The sequence below is a fragment of the Bombina bombina genome, chromosome 5 (assembly GCF_027579735.1).
Source record: "Bombina bombina isolate aBomBom1 chromosome 5, aBomBom1.pri, whole genome shotgun sequence".
In the NCBI taxonomy this organism is placed as follows: Eukaryota; Metazoa; Chordata; class Amphibia; order Anura; family Bombinatoridae; genus Bombina; species Bombina bombina.
Genome location: NC_069503.1, coordinates 545,251,375 through 545,272,432, shown reverse-complemented (window position 1 = coordinate 545,272,432; position 21,058 = coordinate 545,251,375). Strand labels below are relative to the sequence as shown.

Below are 21,058 nucleotides of genomic sequence, written 5' to 3'. Positions count from 1 at the left end.
GGATAACCCAAAAGACTAGAGTTTAGAAAATTAAAAATAAGCAAACACTTTTGTTTGCTACCTTATTTATACATTTTTTTCATAAAAATATAATTGTTTCACACATTTGGCTGTGCAGTTCTCACGTCATGATATATTCATAAAATAACATTATAGTTTGAATCTGTTGGGTCCGTTGTAAAAACAAAACAATATATAATATGTATGTGTGGGTTTCTCCCTTCAGTGGGGATTAAATGTGACCAGCATGTAAAAACTCCAAAACAGCTCAGCACAGGGGTATAAATGGCTTAAGGAGTTAAAATTGCATGCTTTATCTGAATCATGAATAGTTTATTTTGATTTTATTGTCCTTTTTATTTGTACATCAGTTCCACTTACAATACATTTTAGCATGCCAGAAAAATTAAAAATCTCTTCATACATAACAGTCTACAACTGTAGTTTGCTGTCTGAAGACTGTCTATCTATAATTCCCCTTAACGTAATGTATATAGTTCTTTACAGAGATAAGAGAGTCAAAATTAAACTAGCATGATTCAGATAGAGCATGTAATTTTAAGACACTTAAAATGTGCATTGTTATCTTGGTATCCCTTGTTGAAAAAGAATACACACATATCCTACACTAGTTGGAGGTAGCGGCTGATTGGTGCCTGCACACATTTGTCTCTTGTGATTGGCTAGATGTGTTCAGCTAGCTGCCAGTAGTGCAATGCTGTTCCTTCAGCAAAGGATAACAAGAGAATGGAGATAATTTGATAATAGAAGTAAATTGGAAAGTTGTTTAAAATTGTATATTCTATCTAAATCAAGAGAGAAAATGTTAGGAAACTCTAACATTTTCTCTCTTGGTTTAGATAGAACATACAAGAACTTTAAAAGCAATCCAGACTATCTTGTGCAAGAAATAATATTTTTCCATAAAGACAATTTAAAAAAAAAAAAAGCCTTTACCATTAGAGACAGTACGTTCTGACATTCTGATGGATTGTGTTCGCTTATTGATTTAATAAATGCAGGTCTGCCCTGCATTTTTATTTATAATTTAGACTTGATCTCAATCTTCACTCTCTTAAATCATTATTTGAGTTTTTATAATAAGATCTCTGTCTTTTTGTGACTGGCAAACATCCCAACATTATATAGATAATTTAAAAAAAAATTCATATGTGTTCTGACATTTTGGATAGTATTTAGAATGTACACATTTATATTAAACACAACATTGTTTGTTTAAAATAGTTTTATGCATCTTTCTTTACATAGCTTTAAAGTACAAAAAGGCATTATAACTATGCCAATAATATGCCGATTTACTATGCACTGAATGGGGCCAACTCGCTGGGTTTTCGTGCCGCCGGAAACAGGAATTAAGAAGCAGCGGTCTTAAGACCGCTGCTCCTTAACTGGATCTGCCGCCTCTGAGCAGCGTACAGCAATCAACCCGATTGAATACAATCAGTTTGATTGACACCCTCTGCAAGCGGCAAATTCACTAGAACTGCTTGTGCAATGCTGACAGCGTATGCTGTCCGCATTCAGCGATGTCTGCAGCGTATCATGTCCGCCAGACACTATGTGCAGAATTATATAACATTATAGTGTAGGTTTAATGCCCCTTTAAATCAGACCCTTAGTCTTAACAGAACAATGGTCAACATAATCAGTCCAAAACCTTACTTTTACCCACTACCCAGTCTAACCACCCTGGACATACCTAAACAAAACAAACACAAAACAAAAAAAAAGCGGAGGGGGGGAGGGGGAATAGAGAAGAGGGAAACAACACTATTAGTTAATATATTCAAATGATGTTGTCCTACAGCACATACAATGTGAGGGATTCGAAAAAAATATAATAGTTATTTCTATTTTCCCCAATTAACTAACTAAAGAGATTTTAACTAATTATATATAATATAATAATAATATATCATAATTATATTAAACTATAAATTTAAAGTAAATGTTACAAAGCCCACTTATTTTACTTTGATCTGCAATACACCATGACCAATGGTAGAAATAAAGGGAATCTCTGTACTTTTCTACAAATCTGATCTTAAAGTAAACTTTTGGCCATATAGTATATCTCTAGAGCTCTCTACTCAAATTGTGCTGCTATTACAAAAGATTTGGCAACTGTTTGTATGTTACTTCAGCAAAATGAATAGTCAGACTCATACATTTGAATACCATTTTCTTTCCAAGTTGTCAACAAAGAAATCAGTTGCAATACAATAGTGGCACTTTTTTTTATATCAATCTTCTTCAATACTGTCCTACAACTGTGCTCTGTAAAATGGTATTCACATGTATAATGTATAAAGATCAAAACTTCACTGAGCAAGACGTGAAAGACCACTCAATACTCACTGAGGTAGCTCTCATAGAATTAATAAAAAAATTGGCTGTCCCTACGAGTGGCAAAATGTCTCTTATAGAATATATTGGAGCTCACTGGAAAGGGAAAGTTTGCTAGGGAGAGAAAAGTTAGCAGTGAGCATGGGACACACTTTAAAATAAAATGATGTAGCCAATACATATCAGAATACTCTGCTTCTATTGTGTAATACAGTATCCTCTACTTTTGTATTCATATGTTTTTCTATTATGTGTTTATGACACAATCTCACCACCTTTTAGTTTTCCAGAAAAAAACTGCGAGAACTACAGGGGGAAAATGTTTAGATAATATACTAGACATGGAAGAGAAATTGTACTCTTTAGCAGTGAAAATATTTATCACTCATGTCTCTTTTATTTTATTTTTTTAAAATTTCATCTACTAGCAGAGGCAGGGAGACTCAGGCACACAGCAATTCAATTGTATCTATTTCAATTAGTTTATATACACTAATATACAACAGAATATACATTTTAAATTGACTAAAAATCATTGAGAATTTTATTAAAATTCTAAGGTGTAATAGTTTTAATCACTTAATAAATCATATTTGATTATCTATGTAACGGTATATAAGTCAATGATTTTTCTAAAACCAATCTGAATTTGTATTCTTTATGAAGTTACATACATAATTAAATATCTCACTTTCCATTTTCTGTTTGATTGCTCTTTACTATTCTCTTATTCTATTAGACAAAGAAAGGAAGCTATGGAACTTATAATAAGATTCCATCTTTCATGAATTCTGCAAGAAACCCTATTAAACAGCTTTCTTAGGAAATTAGCTTTAATGCCCAATGTTGTATATACATATTTTTACTTCCTTAATAATTTCAGTATGTCCTGGACCTTTTATTTTTCAAATTAAATTAGCACGATAATTATGTCTATAATTACATGGTTTTATTCTATCAGTATTCTTAATCATTTTATGTTAAGCCTGAAAATGAACGATTGGTTTTGTCAATTATGCTAGACCATTGGGTTGATATTAAAGTTGATATAACCAACTATTTTGGTAATAGGTAGAAGTTTCAAGCATTTTGTTGAACAGGAAACACCTCTTCCATTCATTTCTGTATTCTTCAAGTAGTTTTTTGTTTATTTTCTGTTTTGAGGCTATTTGTTTTAAACTCCACTCCATTACTTTCCATAATTCCTGGATTATGTCCTCATATTACTAATGTATCACTTAAAGGGACAGTAAAGTAAAAACTAAACCTCAGTGGATTGGATAGAACATGAAATTTTAAACAACTTTCCAATTTACTTATGTTATCAATTTTGTTTAGTTATTTTGGTATTCTTTGTAAAACAGTAATCTTAGGTTAGCTCAGGAGCATGCACATGTGTCTAGCCATCTGGCAGCAGTGATTGCAGCATTGTTTTTAGCAATGTTATACATAGATACAAACACTGCTGTTATAGACTGCTAAACACATGTGCATGCTCCTGAGCTCCTATTAGCTTACCTATGTTTAATCTTATACAAAGGACATCAAGAGAACAAAGTAAATGTGATAATGGAAATAAATTGGAAAGTTGTTTTAAATCACATGCTTTATCTGAATCATGAAAGTTTTTTTTTGACTTATACTGTTCCTTTAATAAGGGTAGCTCTATTTTGTTTTGTGAGAACTTGAAGACTTTTCAGTGCTATAGATCTTTCTGACTCTATAAAAGAGCAATTCCCTTCTATACTGGGTATATCCCTTTTATTGCTCCTATAATAATATATGCAATTTGCAGAGTTTTCTCACATGTCCTTTTTTATGGGTTTAACTTGAGATGGGAAAAGCACAACTATCACAAATAGACTTGAGTTATTCTTGAGTTTATATACACGTTCTTCACATTCCTATATGATGTACTTTGTTCTGTCTACCCTGAGAATTAGTATATTGTCTATTATTCTTCCAAATGCCCTTCCTGTATGGTTGGGAACTGGGATAAAGATATGACTTTTCATACAGGTTTCTATAACCATTCTTTTATATAACTCGGGGTTACCTATTTCACACATATGCCCTCCTAAAAGATAATTCACATTGCTTTACTATTGAGCAATGGGCTAGAATCATCTCCTTCATTTGATTTGATTTACATACCTTTTGTAACATTCTTTTTTTGGTCATAATATCTTTTTATTAAAGGGACACAATACTCATATGCTAAATCAATTGAAACTGATGCAGTATAACTGTAAAAAGCTGACAGGAAAATATCACCTGAGTAAAAAAGGAAGATTTACCTTACAACTTCCTGAGCTCAGCAGAGTAAGTTCTGTGTAAAATGTTAAACTTCAGCTGCTGTCCAACTGCAGGTAAAAAAAACAATAAAAAAATGAAGAAATGAACAGCAGCCAATCAGCATCAACTAGGGTTGCCACCCGTCCCTTAAAATACCGAACACTTATAAGTTACACATGCTGCAGGTGTGCAGGGAGGAATATGAATAGTGCTGTCCAGAAACACAATACATGTTCCTCCCTGCACACACTGCAGCATGTGTAACTCATAAGTGTCAAGGAAAACATGGCTGAGGTGGCAACCCTAGCATCAACAGTGCTGAGGTCATGAACTTTTTTAATGTGATCTCATGAGATTTGACTTAACTCTCATGAGATTTCATAGTAAACTTCCTTAAACTAAATAGCGAAATAAGATGTGTTCACAAAGCTCACTCCCTTAGCTGTCCTGGGACAGACATACTGATTTGCTGCTTAGAAGTCCTTTACAATGGGAGGTGGCTACTGAGGAAATTTTGAGGTGAAATATCTTTCTTTTTTACATAGAGATGTTCAGGTGTTATTTTCTAGTCAGCTTTTTACAGCTATGCTGCATCACTTTCAAGTGTTTCAACATTTGGATATCATGGCCCTTTAATCTATGTCTTCCATTGTTTATCTAAATGGTTAAACTGGAGGGATAGGGAAGTGGTTGAAAGAAGTTGTTTTCTATTAAACTGTTGGAACATCTATGTCTCTAACTTATTTTTGGTGTTAGCCCAGTATCATCTTTTGCTTCATGAATTGTCACTTGAAGAATAAGTTTAACAGTAAAAGTAAATAAATAAAAAATGCTAGTTGGTAGATTTCAGTTTAGTTTATATGTTAAGAAATGTTTATTATGTTTTGAGAGACTTATTAAAGGGACATGAAACCCCAATTTTTCTTTCATGATCCAGAAAGAGCACGCAATTTTAAACAACTTTCCATGTAATTCTTTAATCTTCTTTGCTTTATATAAAAAAAAAGATTAACTAGGTAGGCTTAGAAGTAACAATGCATAGTGGAAGCTAGCTGCTGATTGGTGGCTGCACATATATACCTCTTGCTACTGGTTCACTCGATGTGCTTAGCTTGCTACCGGTAAAATTGTATGCTGTACCTGAATCATGAATGAAAAAGTGTGGGTTTTATATCCTTTTAAATGTTAAATGTTTTTAGTACAGATTTATAATCTACCTGTGTATCATTAAAGGGACACTGAGGGACACTGAATTTTTTTTTCTCGTGATTCCGATAGAGCATGCAATTTTAAGCAACTTTCTAATTTACTCCTATTATCAATTTTTCTTCGTTCACTTGCTATCTTTATTTGAAAAAGAAGGCATCTAAGCTTCTTTTTTGGATCAGTACTCTGGACAGAACTTTTTTATTGGTGGATGAATTTATCCACCAATCAGCAAGAATAACCCAGGTTATTCACCAAAAATGGGCCTGCATCTAAACTTACATTCTTGCATTTCAAATAAAGATACCAAGAGAATGAAGAAAATTTGATAATAGGAGTAAATTAGAAAGTTGCTTAAAATTGCTTGCTCTATCTGAATCACGAAAGAAAAAAATTTGGGTTCAGTGTCCCTTTAACCAGTTTAAGAATTCAATCATTTTTGCAACAATACTGTGCTTCTGTTTTTAGGCTCAGAGTCTTCCAGCAGTGCTGGTTCCTCAGGATCTTTGTCACGATTACATCAACCTCCCCAAAGTACATCTATAGTCTCTGGAACATCAATCAGCAGTACAGGCAACATACCTTTTTCCGAAAATGGAATAACATCCAGTAACACCAGCTATATTATACTGCCACTTGACGCTGCAGGAATACCACCTGGCAGCATACTTCTCAATCCACACACAGGTATATTCTAGATTTTATTATAATACTAAATTAGTTTAGAATCAAATGTGTTTAATGGTTTTAAATTAAAAAGACATAAATGCATTTTTCCTTTGTTACATTTAAAACAATGTTAAAGCTTATTTTAAGTAAAACGTTTTTGACTTTTTTTGTTTTGTTTTATATTTTATTACGTTTTAAACATTAACCAAAATAAGAATATAAATATTTGCAGAAAAAGTAAAAAACGGGATGATATAATCATAATACGAACAAATAGTTAAAAAAAAAACTATAACATATAAATGATAAGTCATGAATCATCACCAGTTGGATAAATGTAAAGGATAAGGAAGAAAATTTATAAATTGAGGAGGGATGGTACAGATAAAACCATCATTAATACCATTGTGAGCCTTTTAGAGAGCGATGATTAAGAAGGTCAGAAGTATCTGTTACAGAGATTAAGAAGGTCTGAAGTTGATGATATTTCCATAGTAAGGCCACTCCCTTTCTTGCAGCTACAGAACATCACAATACTCCAATTCAGTAAAATTCTTGTATCCAAGAAAAAAATCTAAATTGTCAGCCTTGACATAACGGAATTTCTCAAATTTAAGCATATGCGTTATATTCTACTTAAAAGTGAAGGTAAATTTCGGACTTTTTAACGAATTTTGCAATGAAAAATATATTAGTGTACAAGTAAAACCGCGTAATGTGTGTATATATATATATATATATATATATATTTATATACAGTATATATATATATATATATATATATATATATATATATATATATATATATATACAGGTAGCCCTCAGTTTACGCCGGGGTTAGGTTCCAGAAGGAATGGTTGTAAATCGAAACCGTTGTAAATTGAAACCCAGTTTATAATATAAGTCAAGGGGAAGTGAGGGAGTTAGATTCCAGGCCCCTCTCAAAATTGTTGTAAGTAACACCTAATACATTATTTTTAAAGCTTTGAAATGAAGATTTTAAATGCTAAACAGCATTATAAACCCAATAAAATAATCACACAACACAGAATATATAATTAAACTAAGTTAAATGAACAAAAACATTTGCTAAACAGCATTATAAACCTAATAAAATAATCACACAACGCAGACTTTACTTGCATTTTTCTGCAAACAGTTCTTTCTATGCATTTTAATCTGGACTGATTTATAGACAGGAAGATCTTGTTCCTTTGCAAGCTGCTCGCTAGCTCAGGTCTGGTTAAACTGATTAATTTCATCTTGCTTGGCTTGCATATCTTTGCTGCAACACAAGCGGACAGCTCCACCTACAGGCAATTTTAATCAATGCACTGCTTCTCAATGCTTTGCAATAGCAGTCACATGACTGAAAAAAAAGGTTGTTATTCTGAAACGGTGCAAATAGAACCGTTGTAAACCTAGGGCCACCTGTGTATATATATATATATATATATATATATATATTTATAATACAAGATTTATAATCCTACTTAGTATCTTCCGTTCCTCCTCCCCACTTCATTTCCTCTTTTGGCTGGGCTCTGACAAATAGAGTAGTCCCACCCACTCGCTACATAGGCTTCCTATGGGCTTTTAAAGGGCTGGACTTCAATGACACACACAATGTTCATTGGAATTGTCATAAAAAAAAAGAGCTCATCCCAGTGGGCCGGCATAACATTGAAATAGAAAAATTACTATAGGCATGGATTTAACCCTTTTCACGGATAGATTAAACAACAACAACAACAAAAAAAGGTACATATAAACTTTTTAATGGAAAAGATTACATATGTGGCATTTGATTAGCTGAAATTTACCATCACTTTAAGCATAGCCCCATTCTAATCATGCTATGCAAAAACAAACTGTGCCGCTCAGATGTGTTTTTGACATCATTGTAAAGCCATTCAGCTTTATAGTTATCATTAGAATTCGATAAAACTGCAAAAATTACCCAAACCTTCTAAACAGGAAAATATACAGAAAGGCTTATGTAGTTATTTTCCTACAAAATTCACCATTATAGGGATTTTTGTAGGTACATGATTTGGTAGCATATTAAGGTTTAGCATATACGCTATAATTCCTATATCTACGAAATGGTAAATCGGTTATTTGTCTTGTGTTAATATGTTTTCAATGTATATTTTTTTAAATTATATTTTCTTAGAAAAATAATTCAGGTGAAAAATCAAATTTACAGACCATTGACACAGCAAGAGCATATAAGTGCTTCTTTCTGTCCACAGCAATGTACAATCTATAGCCCCCAACATGTCGGGCATCCTGGCAATCTGAAATTAAACTTGATTTCACAATTTGCCATTCTTCAATTAAATATTTGACACTAATAGGGAAACTAATACATCCATGCTCAAGAAATTGTACAACAATTCAATTTGTAGTGTTTTTAGGGCTTTACAGTCACTTTCTTTTGCAATTTTGTACTCCTTAAAGGGATTTTAAACCTACATTTTTTTTTTCATGATTCAGATTGAGCATGCAATTTAAAGCAACTTTCTAATTTACTTCTATAATCAATTTTTCTTTGTTCTCTTGGTATCCTTATTTGATATAGCAATAATTTAAGCTTAGGAGCCGGCTCAATTATGGTTCAGCACCCTGGTTAGGGATTGGAGGCTACATTGGCTACACCAATAAGCAAACCCTACCCAGCTGGTGAACCAAAAATGGTCCGGCTCCTAAGCTTAAATTCCTGCTTTTCAAATAAAGATGCCAAGAGAACTAAGAAAATTTGATAATAGGAGTAAATTAGAAAATTGCTTAAAATTGCATGCTCTATCTAAATCATTAAAGAAAACATTGGGTTTAATATTCCTTTAATGTGTGTTTCTGGCCTCCTGCTTCTGGCGTTCACTACTTTCAGGGAGTCGAAAGAGCTAATCAAGACACTGCTTGACATTCGTGTAGTTGAATTCACGATAAGTTTAACTTAGGCCAGTTTTACTGGGAAACAGGGTTACAATCTGCAGAAATCATTCATACATTGATTATTCATGATAGATGAAGGTTTCAGAACTTTGAAATTTGGTTTTTCATGTCAAGTTTGACACAATCTTGACCACGGACTGACTGTTGGTGTCCTGATAATTGGGCCCCACAAATCGAAACTCTGCTTTTTCTAAGACACTAAGCAGCTTAGTGCCTTTGTATACGTTTCTTTTATGCTTTCTTATGTTAAATGAAATATATGCTATATTAGTGTTTAACCACAGTGTTTTTTTAACCACGGTGTGCTTTGCAGTTGCCAATGGTACAAAGAATTAAAAAATAGAGTTTCTTTTATTTAATTATGTTCAGCTGAGATCTTAGTGTTAAATGTGTATTTTTATTGTTTTACTTCTTAACTGTTTGATCTTATAATCACTTATTCTTATCTTTATCTTATAATCACATTTTCGCTAGACTACAAATTCAAGCAAAGGATATATTTACAGATGGCCAACAACAAGCTGTAATCAAAGCTTAGATACTTGGACAGCAATTTAAATATGTTACAACTGCATCATTAACCTCTGGAAAGCATACTCATATTGAACAAAAAAATGCTCATTGTTATCAAGTTCTACAAGGTTTAACAACCTCTTTTATTCTTATTGCCTTTGTAGCTGAGAGCTTAAAAATCAATAAACATAAAAAAAAGCACAGTACAATGATTTAGTTTCTTAATCAGTCAACTGCTGTATCAGGGGTCACAGGTTGTAGTTTTGGCATGGTTAACTCATTGTTTTTGGGTCATTCCTAATAGGTAGTAATATCTTTTCTTTATTATGTAATCGTTTATATCTGAGGCTATATACTAAATTGTGTTAAGACCCTTTGGCTAAAGAATTCTTACATAAATAATGCAAAACATTTATTTAGATTCAGAGGTTGACCAACGTTCCTAAGTGTCCAGCCATTACATTTAAAGTTTTTCATAGATTCCATTGTGAGCAACACACGTCTGCTAGTTTTAAGTTTTATTTTATTTGGATTGCTAACTATCACACACAGTAATCTCATTACGTCATGTATATAATTTTACTTTAAATAAAAAATGTAAGTTACTTTTTGTTTGGTTTTCACATAAAAGATTAGAATTTAAATTGTGGTACAGTTTTTTTTATTTTATTTGGATTGATAACTATCACACACAGTAATCTCATTACGTCATGTATATAATTTTACTTTAAATAAAAAATGTAAGTTACTTTTTGTTTGGTTTTCACATAAAAGATTAGAATTTAAATTGTGGTACAGTTTTTTTTATTTGAAAAACAGATGCTACAGATCAGGAAAAAATGGTTTTATGACCACCAAATAAAGATGTGGGAATTATCATCCAGTAAGAAATTGGTCCCTGTAAATCAGTTATGCACAAACATTAATTTCCTGTTAGTTTCAAAATCAGTATTAACAATTTTAACTCAAACTTTTTTCGTGCAAGAAGCAATTTTATGTAGTGATCTTTAATATGTACAATCAGTATAACTTTTAATTTGGTTATTTGGTAAAGATTAAAAGTTGTGCAGATCTAAGATTTTTTTAAAGCAAATTTGATTTAAAAGTTAGATACAAGATCATTTGCTTGTAGAGTCCTTGTATTTTTTTTTTATTAAATATGTTTATTGAGTTTTCAAAATAACGTTTACATTTGACTAACAGAGAAAAAAGAACATTCAGGTACATTTGGAATAAGCAAAACAGATTACAAAACGAGTTGTCATCAGAGAAAATTTACATTACATCTTCATTTTTGACAATGCACAAAGTAAGGCTTGTATAAATAAATGAGGACAAAACATTGAAAACTGAAACTTTAGCATCACAATGTCCTTGTTCATAAGTTAAACAACTCACTCATAAAGGGAAAGGGGGGCGGGGAGTAGGGATGGGCGAATGTTTCGCAACATTCGAAAAACGGCACGAATTTTAACACATTTGTTTGTTCGAATCAAATTTCGAATGTTTACATAACATTCTAACATTCGATTTTCGAATGTTCGATTTCGAATTTTACGATTACATTCGAAAATATTATTTTCGAAAAATTCGAATTTAGATTGTAATAGTATTTCTAATGCTTTTTCTTTAAATGTAATATTCGAATTATGCAATATTCGAATTCGAAAAATTCTAATTTAGATTGTAATAGTATTTCTAATGCTTTTTCTTTAAATGTTATATTCGAATTATGCAATACGTGTATTCGAATTCTAAAAATTCGAATTTAGATTGTAATAGTATTTCTCCAACATAGGTGTGTCCGGTCCACGGCGTCATCCTTACTTGTGGGATATTCTCTTCCCCAACAGGAAATGGCAAAGAGCCCAGCAAAGCTGGTCACATGATCCCTCCTAGGCTCCGCCTACCCCAGTCATTCTCTTTGCCGTTGTACAGGCAACATCTCCACGGAGATGGCTTAGAGTTTTTTAGTGTTTAACTGTAGTTTTTATTATTCAATCAAGAGTTTGTTATTTTGAAATAGTGCTGGTATGTACTATTTACTCAGAAACAGAAAAGAGATGAAGATTTCTGTATGAGGAAAATGATTTTAGCAACCGTCACTAAAATCCATGGCTGTTCCACACAGGACTGTTGAGAGCAATTAACTTCAGTTGGGGGAACAGTGAGCAGTCTCTTGCTGCTTGAGGTATGACACATTCTAACAAGACGATGTAATGCTGGAAGCTGTCATTTTCCCTATGGGATCCGGTAAGCCATGTTTATTACGATCGTAAATAAGGGCTTCACAAGGGCTTATTAAGACTGTAGACTTTTTCTGGGCTAAATCGATTCATTATTAACACATATTTAGCCTTGAGGAATCATTTTATTTGGGTATTTTGATATAATAATATCGGCAGGCACTGTTTTAGACACCTTATTCTTTAGGGGCTTTCCCAAAGCATAGGCAGAGCCTCATTTTCGCGCCGGTGTTGCGCACTTGTTTTTGAGAGGCATGGCATGCAGTCGCATGTGAGAGGAGCTCTGATACTTAGAAAAGACTTTCTGAAGGCGTCATTTGGTATCGTATTCCCCTTTGGGCTTGGTTGGGTCTCAGCAAAGCAGATACCAGGGACTGTAAAGGGTTTAAAGTTCAAAACGGCTCCGGTTCCGTTATTTTAAGGGTTAAAGCTTCCAAATTTGGTGTGCAATACTTTTAAGGCTTTAAGACACTGTGGTGAAAATTTGGTGAATTTTGAACAATTCCTTCATGTTTTTTCGCAATTGCAGTAATAAAGTGTGTTCAGTTTAAAATTTAAAGTGACAGTAACGGTTTTATTTTAAAACGTTTTTTGTACTTTGTTATCAAGTTTATGCCTGTTTAACATGTCTGAACTACCAGATAGACTGTGTTCTGAATGTGGGGAAGCCAGAATTCCTATTCATTTAAATAAATGTGATTTATGTGACAATGACAATGATGCCCAAGATGATTCCTCAAGTGAGGGGAGTAAGCATGGTACTGCATCATTCCCTCCTTCGTCTACACGAGTCTTGCCCACTCAGGAGGCCCCTAGTACATCTAGCGCGCCAATACTCCTTACTATGCAACAATTAACGGCTGTAATGGATAATTCTGTCAAAAACATTTTAGCCAAAATGAACACTTATCAGCGTAAGCGCGACTGCTCTGTTTTAGATACTGAAGAGCATGACGACGCTGATAATAATGTTTCTGAAGGGCCCCTAACCCAGTCTGATGGGGCCAGGGAGGTTTTGTCTGAGGGAGAAATTACTGATTCAGGGAACATTTCTCAACAAGCTGAACCTGATGTGATTACATTTAAATTTAAGTTGGAACATCTCCGCATTCTGCTTAAGGAGGTATTATCCACTCTGGATGATTGTGACAAGTTGGTCATCCCAGAGAAACTATGTAAAATGGACAAGTTCCTAGAGGTGCCGGGGCTCCCAGAAGCTTTTCCTATACCCAAGCGGGTGGCGGACATTGTTAATAAAGAATGGGAAAGGCCCGGTATTCCTTTCGTCCCTCCCCCCCATATTTAAAAAATTGTTTCCTATGGTCGACCCCAGAAAGGACTTATGGCAGACAGTCCCCAAGGTCGAGGGAGCGGTTTCCACTTTAAACAAACGCACCACTATACCCATAGAGGATAGTTGTGCTTTCAAAGATCCTATGGATAAAAAATTAGAAGGTTTGCTTAAAAAGATGTTTGTTCAGCAGGGTTACCTTCTACAACCAATTTCATGCATTGTCCCTGTCGCTACAGCCGCATGTTTCTGGTTCGATGAGCTGATAAAGGCGGTCGATAGTGATTCTCCTCCTTATGAGGAGATTATGGACAGAATCAATGCTCTCAAATTGGCTAATTCTTTTACCCTAGACGCCACTTTGCAATTGGCTAGGTTAGCGGCTAAGAATTCTGGGTTTGCTATTGTGGCGCGCAGAGCGCTTTGGTTGAAATTTTGGTCGGCTGATGCGTCTTCCAAGAACAAGCTACTTAACATTCCTTTCAAGGGGAAAACGCTGTTTGGCCCTGACTTGAAAGAGATTATCTCTGATATCACTGGGGGTAAGGGCCACGCCCTTCCTCAGGATCGGCCTTTCAAGGCAAAAAATAAACCTAATTTTCGTCCCTTTCGTAGAAACGGACCAGCCCAAAGTGCTACGTCCTCTAAGCAAGAGGGTAATACTTCTCAAGCCAAGCCAGCTTGGAGACCAATGCAAGGCTGGAACAAGGGAAAGCAGGCCAAGAAACCTGCCACTGCTACCAAGACAGCATGAAATGTTGGCCCCCGATCCGGGACCGGATCTGGTGGGGGGCAGACTCTCTCTCTTCGCTCAGGCTTGGGCAAGAGATGTTCTGGATCCTTGGGCGCTAGAAATAGTCTCCCAAGGTTATCTTCTGGAATTCAAGGGGCTTCCCCCAAGGGGGAGGTTCCACAGGTCTCAGTTGTCTTCAGACCACATAAAAAGACAGGCATTCTTACATTGTGTAGAAGACCTGTTAAAAATGGGAGTGATTCATCCTGTTCCATTAAGAGAACAAGGGATGGGGTTCTACTCCAATCTGTTCATAGTTCCCAAAAAAGAGGGAACGTTCAGACCAATCTTAGATCTCAAGATCTTAAACAAGTTTCTCAAGGTTCCATCGTTCAAGATGGAAACCATTCGAACTATTCTTCCTTCCATCCAGGAAGGTCAATTCATGACCACGGTGGATTTAAAGGATGCGTATCTACATATTCCTATCCACAAGGAACATCATCGGTTCCTAAGGTTCGCATTCCTGGACAAGCATTACCAGTTCGTGGCGCTTCCTTTCGGATTAGCCACTGCTCCAAGGATTTTCACAAAGGTACTAGGGTCCCTTCTAGCTGTGCTAAGACCAAGGGGCATTGCTGTAGTACCTTACTTGGACGACATTCTGATTCAAGCGTCGTCCCTTCCTCAAGCAAAGGCTCACACGGACATTGTCCTGGCCTTTCTCAGATCTCACGGATGGAAAGTGAACGTGGAAAAGAGTTCTCTATCTCCGTCAACAAGGGTTCCCTTCTTGGGAACAATAATAGACTCCTTAGAAATGAGGATATTTCTGACAGAGGCCAGAAAAACAAAACTTCTAGACTCTTGTCGGATACTTCATTCCGTTCCTCTTCCTTCCATAGCTCAGTGCATGGAAGTGATCGGGTTGATGGTAGCGGCAATGGACATAGTTCCTTTTGCGCGCATTCATCTAAGACCATTACAACTGTGCATGCTCAGTCAGTGGAATGGGGATTATACAGACTTGTCTCCGAAGATACAAGTAAATCAGAGGACCAGAGACTCACTCCGTTGGTGGCTGTCCCTGGACAACCTGTCACAAGGGATGACATTCCGCAGACCAGAGTGGGTCATTGTCACGACCGACGCCAGTCTGATGGGCTGGGGCGCGGTCTGGGGATCCCTGAAAGCTCAGGGTCTTTGGTCTCGGGAAGAATCTCTTCTACCGATAAATATTCTGGAACTGAGAGCGATATTCAATGCTCTCAAGGCTTGGCCTCAGCTAGCGAGGGCCAAGTTCATACGGTTTCAATCAGACAACATGACAACTGTTGCGTACATCAACCATCAGGGGGGAACAAGGAGTTCCCTAGCGATGGAAGAAGTGACCAAAATCATTCTATGGGCGGAGTCTCACTCCTGCCACCTGTCTGCTATCCACATCCCAGGAGTGGAAAATTGGGAAGCGGATTTTCTGAGTCGTCAGACATTGCATCCGGGGGAGTGGGAACTCCATCCGGAAATCTTTGCCCAAGTCACTCAGCTGTGGGGCATTCCAGACATGGATCTGATGGCCTCTCGTCAGAACTTCAAAGTTCCTTGCTACGGGTCCAGATCCAGGGATCCCAAGGCAGCTCTAGTGGATGCACTAGTAGCACCTTGGACCTTCAAACTAGCTTATGTGTTCCCGCCGTTTCCTCTCATCCCCAGGCTGGTAGCCAGGATCAATCAGGAGAGGGCGTCGGTGATCTTGATAGCTCCTGCGTGGCCACGCAGGACTTGGTATGCAGATCTGGTGAATATGTCATCGGCTCCACCTTGGAAGCTACCTTTGAGACGAGACCTTCTTGTTCAGGGTCCGTTCGAACATCCGAACCTGGTTTCACTCCAGCTGACTGCTTGGAGATTGAACGCTTGATCTTATCGAAGCGAGGGTTCTCAGATTCTGTTATCGATACTCTTGTTCAGGCCAGAAAGCCTGTAACTAGAAAGATTTACCACAAAATTTGGAAAAAATATATCTGTTGGTGTGAATCTAAAGGATTCCCTTGGGACAAGGTTAAGATTCCTAAGATTCTATCCTTCCTTCAAGAAGGATTGGAAAAAGGATTATCTGCAAGTTCCCTGAAGGGACAGATTTCTGCCTTGTCTGTGTTACTTCACAAAAAGCTGGCAGCTGTGCCAGATGTTCAAGCCTTTGTTCAGGCTCTGGTTAGAATTAAGCCTGTTTACAAACCTTTGACTCCTCCTTGGAGTCTCAATTTAGTTCTTTCAGTTCTTCAGGGGGTTCCGTTTGAACCCTTACATTCCGTTGATATTAAGTTATTATCTTGGAAAGTTTTGTTTTTAGTTGCAATTTCTTCTGCTAGAAGAGTTTCAGAATTATCTGCTCTGCAGTGTTCTCCTCCTTATCTGGTGTTCCATGCAGATAAGGTGGTTTTACGTACTAAACCTGGTTTTCTTCCTAAAGTTGTTTCTAACAAAGACATTAACCAGGAGATTATCGTACCTTCTCTGTGTCCGAAACCAGTTTCAAAGAAGGAACGTTTGTTGCACAATTTGGATGTTGTTCGCGCTCTAAAATTCTATTTAGAGGCTACAAAGGATTTTAGACAAACATCTTCCTTGTTTGTTGTTTATTCCGGTAAAAGGAGAGGTCAAAAAGCAACTTCTACCTCTCTCTCTTTTTGGATTAAAAGCATCATCAGATTGGCTTACGAGACTGCCGGACGGCAGCCTCCCGAAAGAATCACAGCTCATTCCACTAGGGCTGTGGCTTCCACATGGGCCTTCAAGAACGAGGCTTCTGTTGATCAGATATGTAGGGCAGCGACTTGGTCTTCACTGCACACTTTTACCAAATTTTACAAGTTTGATACTTTTGCTTCTTCTGAGGCTATTTTTGGGAGAAAGGTTTTGCAAACCGTGGTGCCTTCCATTTAGGTGACCTGATTTGCTCCCTCCCTTCATCCGTGTCCTAAAGCTTTGGTATTGGTTCCCACAAGTAAGGATGACGCCGTGGACCGGACACACCTATGTTGGAGAAAACAGAATTTATGTTTACCTGATAAATTACTTTCTCCAACGGTGTGTCCGGTCCACGGCCCGCCCTGGTTTTTTTTATCAGGTCTGATAATTTATTTTCTTTAACTACAGTCACCACGGTACCATATGGTTTCTCCTATGCAAATATTCCTCCTTAACGTCGGTCGAATGACTGGGGTAGGCGGAGCCTAGGAGGGATCATGTGACCAGCTTTGCTGGGCTCTTTGCCATTTCCTGTTGGGGAAGAGAATATCCCACAAGTAAGGATGACGCCGTGGACCGGACACACCGTTGGAGAAAGTAATTTATCAGGTAAACATAAATTCTGTTTTCTAATGCTTTTTCTTTAAATGTAATATTCGAATTATGCAATATTCGAATTCTAAAAATTCGAATTTATATTCAAATTCGAAAAATTCAAATTTATATGTTTGTAATAGTATTTCTAATGCTTTCTTTAAATGTAATATTCGAATTATGCAATATTCTATATGGAAACATTCAAAATGATATATTTGTATCTATTATGTATCAATTTACTAGATTCCCGCCCTACCACATGAACTATTGAACTTCTGAATAGTATTTGTTAAATAGAATGTTAAATTCGAAATTTCGAATGTGGACATTCGATATAATTATAAACATTTGAATTCGAAAGTGACATTCGAAAACTGTAAATAACATTCGATTTTCGAATTTTTAAGAATATTCGTTCTTATCGACATTCGGATTTAGAATTCGAATTTCGGTAATAACATTCGTTCTACATTCGAAATTCGAAAATTTACACATTCGCCCATCCCTAGCGGGGAGGGGTGGAAGAGGGAGGGCCTATTTGTAGTTTGCATCTCCAATTGTGAGATGGGTTATTAGGGTGTTTGTGTCGAGGGGTGTGTTCTATGATGGTTGAACTTTTGCTCTATTTCCCATGCATATTATATGAGTGATGATGCCTTATAATGGGGTGTCTATTTATGTTTGTGTTTATTGCTCCAATATAAATATGATATCAAGAATAAAGTCTTGTTTACCCAAATAAGTGTAATGTAGTTTTTCTAGCGATAGTATTTGGTCCGTCTCTCGTACCCATTGGGGATGTGTGGGGACTTGCACTCTTTCCAGAGTCGTGGAATCAGTCATGTATTGGAGAAGTTTATGACGATATTGGCAAGCTATTCTTGGTGTGTCGTTAAGAAGTATCATTGTAGGTGATAAAGTATGGTTTGTCCCTATCGTATTGTTTATGCTTTTGGTGATGTTGTTCCAGTATGTTTGGATCAAAAGACAGGTGCACCAAATGTAGGACAGTGTACCTATGTCCCCACAGTGTCTCCAGCAGTGTGGTGAAGCTTGTGTATATATGCTATGTAATCTTTGTGGAGTTAAATACCATCTTGAAAGAAGTTTATAATTTCTACAATAGTTTGGGAGATAGAAGACTTTTTAACTTTTGTGAATATTTTGCTCCATTGTTCATAAGTTAATGTGATGTTTAGTTCCTTTTCCCATTTCAGTATATAGGTTTGTATTCAGGAAATTAACTTCTAAGCATTTTATGGATGAGTGAAACATGAGAACGAGTTAAGGTAGGGTTCATGCAAAACATTTCAAAAGGGGTAAGTGACCTCTCAAGGTTGGGTCTGTCAGGGCTGGAGTAAATGGCATGTCGTACCTGGAAGTATGGGTACCATTTCTGAAAAGAGGGGCCAATGAGTTGTGATATTTCAGCTTGTGTGCGTATCTGTTAACATAAGCAGGTATGCCGGTATGTTCGTTAGTCTATCGTTAAGTCTGGGAGCTTGAGAGAATTTAAGTGGGTTTGATTCTCTAAGAATGTGGTTAGGGGAGAGACCTGGCTAGATATGCGAAAGATGGAGTTGAGTACTCTATCCCAAACTTTCAGTGTGATAGCTGTGTAGTAATTGAAATACAAGTCTTTGGGTCTATGGGAGTCCTTGTATTTTAGCTGAGCCAATAGATAGAAAAAATAATATTTTAAACAATATCTGGAAGAAGGAAGCATAAAATATAAGCTAACATCCATAATTTTGTTTTAGATAGCGCTGCGGAATCTGTTTTGTTTTAGATAGCGCTAGCGCTGCGGAATCTGTTGGCGCTCTACAAATAACCGATAATAATAATAATAATAGATATCAATCATTGATTTTACTAATTTTTCTAAGTTCCACTATGCACATTTTCTTTGTTGATCTATTTTATCTTAAAATAGCATAGTTAAACCATATTAAAAATTGTATTTTGCATGACAAAACAGTTAAATAAAAGTGTATAAATGTAATACAAAAAAATAAAAATGTGTTTATTCTGTGATACAAACTCAAAAAAACAAAAAACAAGTATTATAATAAGTGATAATAAACAAATGCATTTTAGACTGTGGAACATTATGCCACTATATTCAATGTCCCTTAAAGGGACACTGAACCCAAATTTTTTCTTTTGTAATTCAGAAAGAGCATGCAATTTTAAGCAACTTTCTAAATTACTCCTATTATCAATTTTTCTTTGTTCTCTTGCTATCATTATTTGAAAAAGAAGGCATCTAAGCTTTTTTTGGTTTCAGTACTCTGGACAGCACTTTTTTATTGGTGGATGAATTTATCCACCAATCAGCAAGGACAACCCAGGTTGTTCACCAAAAATGGGCCGGCATCTAAACTTAAATTCTTGCATTTCAAATAAAGATACCAAGAGAATGAAGAAAATTTGATAATAGGAGTAAATTAGAAAGTTGCTTAAAATTTCATGCTCAATCTGAATCACAAAAGAATTTTTTTGGGTACAGTGTCCCTTTAAGCTTTAACAAACACTTTTAGCCATGGAAAACTAGATACTATATATCAGTTATGTCAATATAATTATTGTTTTTGTAACTATTTATTTTTCAGGTCAGCCATTTGTAAATCCAGATGGAACACCAGCGATATACAATCCTCCCAGTGGTCAGCAGGCAATGAGGGCCCCAGTTGTAGGACAGTCGCAGCAACAAACGTCCTCACATCCACAGCAAACTCAGCAACCAATGCAAGGCCATCTTGTTTCACAGGTAAATAGATTCAATTCGTGCAAAAACTTTCTTAGCCCCTTGCTCCAAATGGACATAGGTACTATCTGCAACACAGAACCGCATGTTGTGGTCCCCGCTGCCAGCTTAGAAAGCAGGAGCCACTACCAGGGGGCACAACATATGGTAAGGGAGCACTGATCATTCTCCCTTACCATATCAAGCCAGATGGCAACCATTACAGAGAGTGACACTGTCCCATACACTATGAAAACATTTTTACAGGGGACAGGGATCGGACTCTACGCTATAGAAAATTGTTTGGAGCAAGAAGATGAGACTCAAAAATAAAAATAAGTAATAATAAAAAGTAATTGCTTGAAATTTGAGGTGCGGAGAGTTAGGGGGGGAATCGCTGCACTACAGAAAAACAGTTTGTTATTGGCAGGGGAGAGTGGGGGGGGGGGGGGAGAGAGCTGTTGGGGGGATCAGGATGGTAGGCGGTTAAATAGGGATCCCTACACTACAGAAATTAAAAAATAATTAAATAAATATATATTTTAAACTGCATACTAACAGATTGACAGACAGTACCTAAGATGGTGGTGACCAGTATGGGGGGGGGGAGCTATTTGGGAGGGATCAGGAGGTGGGAGGTGTCAGGTGGGAGGGTAATCCCTACAATAGAGCAAGTATTAACCTTA

At 36.2% G+C, this 21,058-nt stretch overlaps 1 protein-coding gene across 4 annotated transcripts in view; it reads left to right on the top strand.

The window, feature by feature from the left end:
- The window catches only part of LOC128660572 (cAMP-regulated phosphoprotein 21-like), a 435,858-nt gene that overhangs the window by 293,208 nt on the left and 121,592 nt on the right, over positions 1-21,058 (top strand). For all 4 annotated transcript variants that reach the window (XM_053714501.1, XM_053714500.1, XM_053714499.1 and 1 more), the window contains 2 exons: positions 6,337-6,555; positions 20,239-20,396. In XM_053714501.1, coding sequence (XP_053570476.1) covers positions 6,337-6,555; positions 20,239-20,396 — 377 coding nt within the window. The remainder of the gene's footprint in view (positions 1-6,336; positions 6,556-20,238; positions 20,397-21,058) is intronic.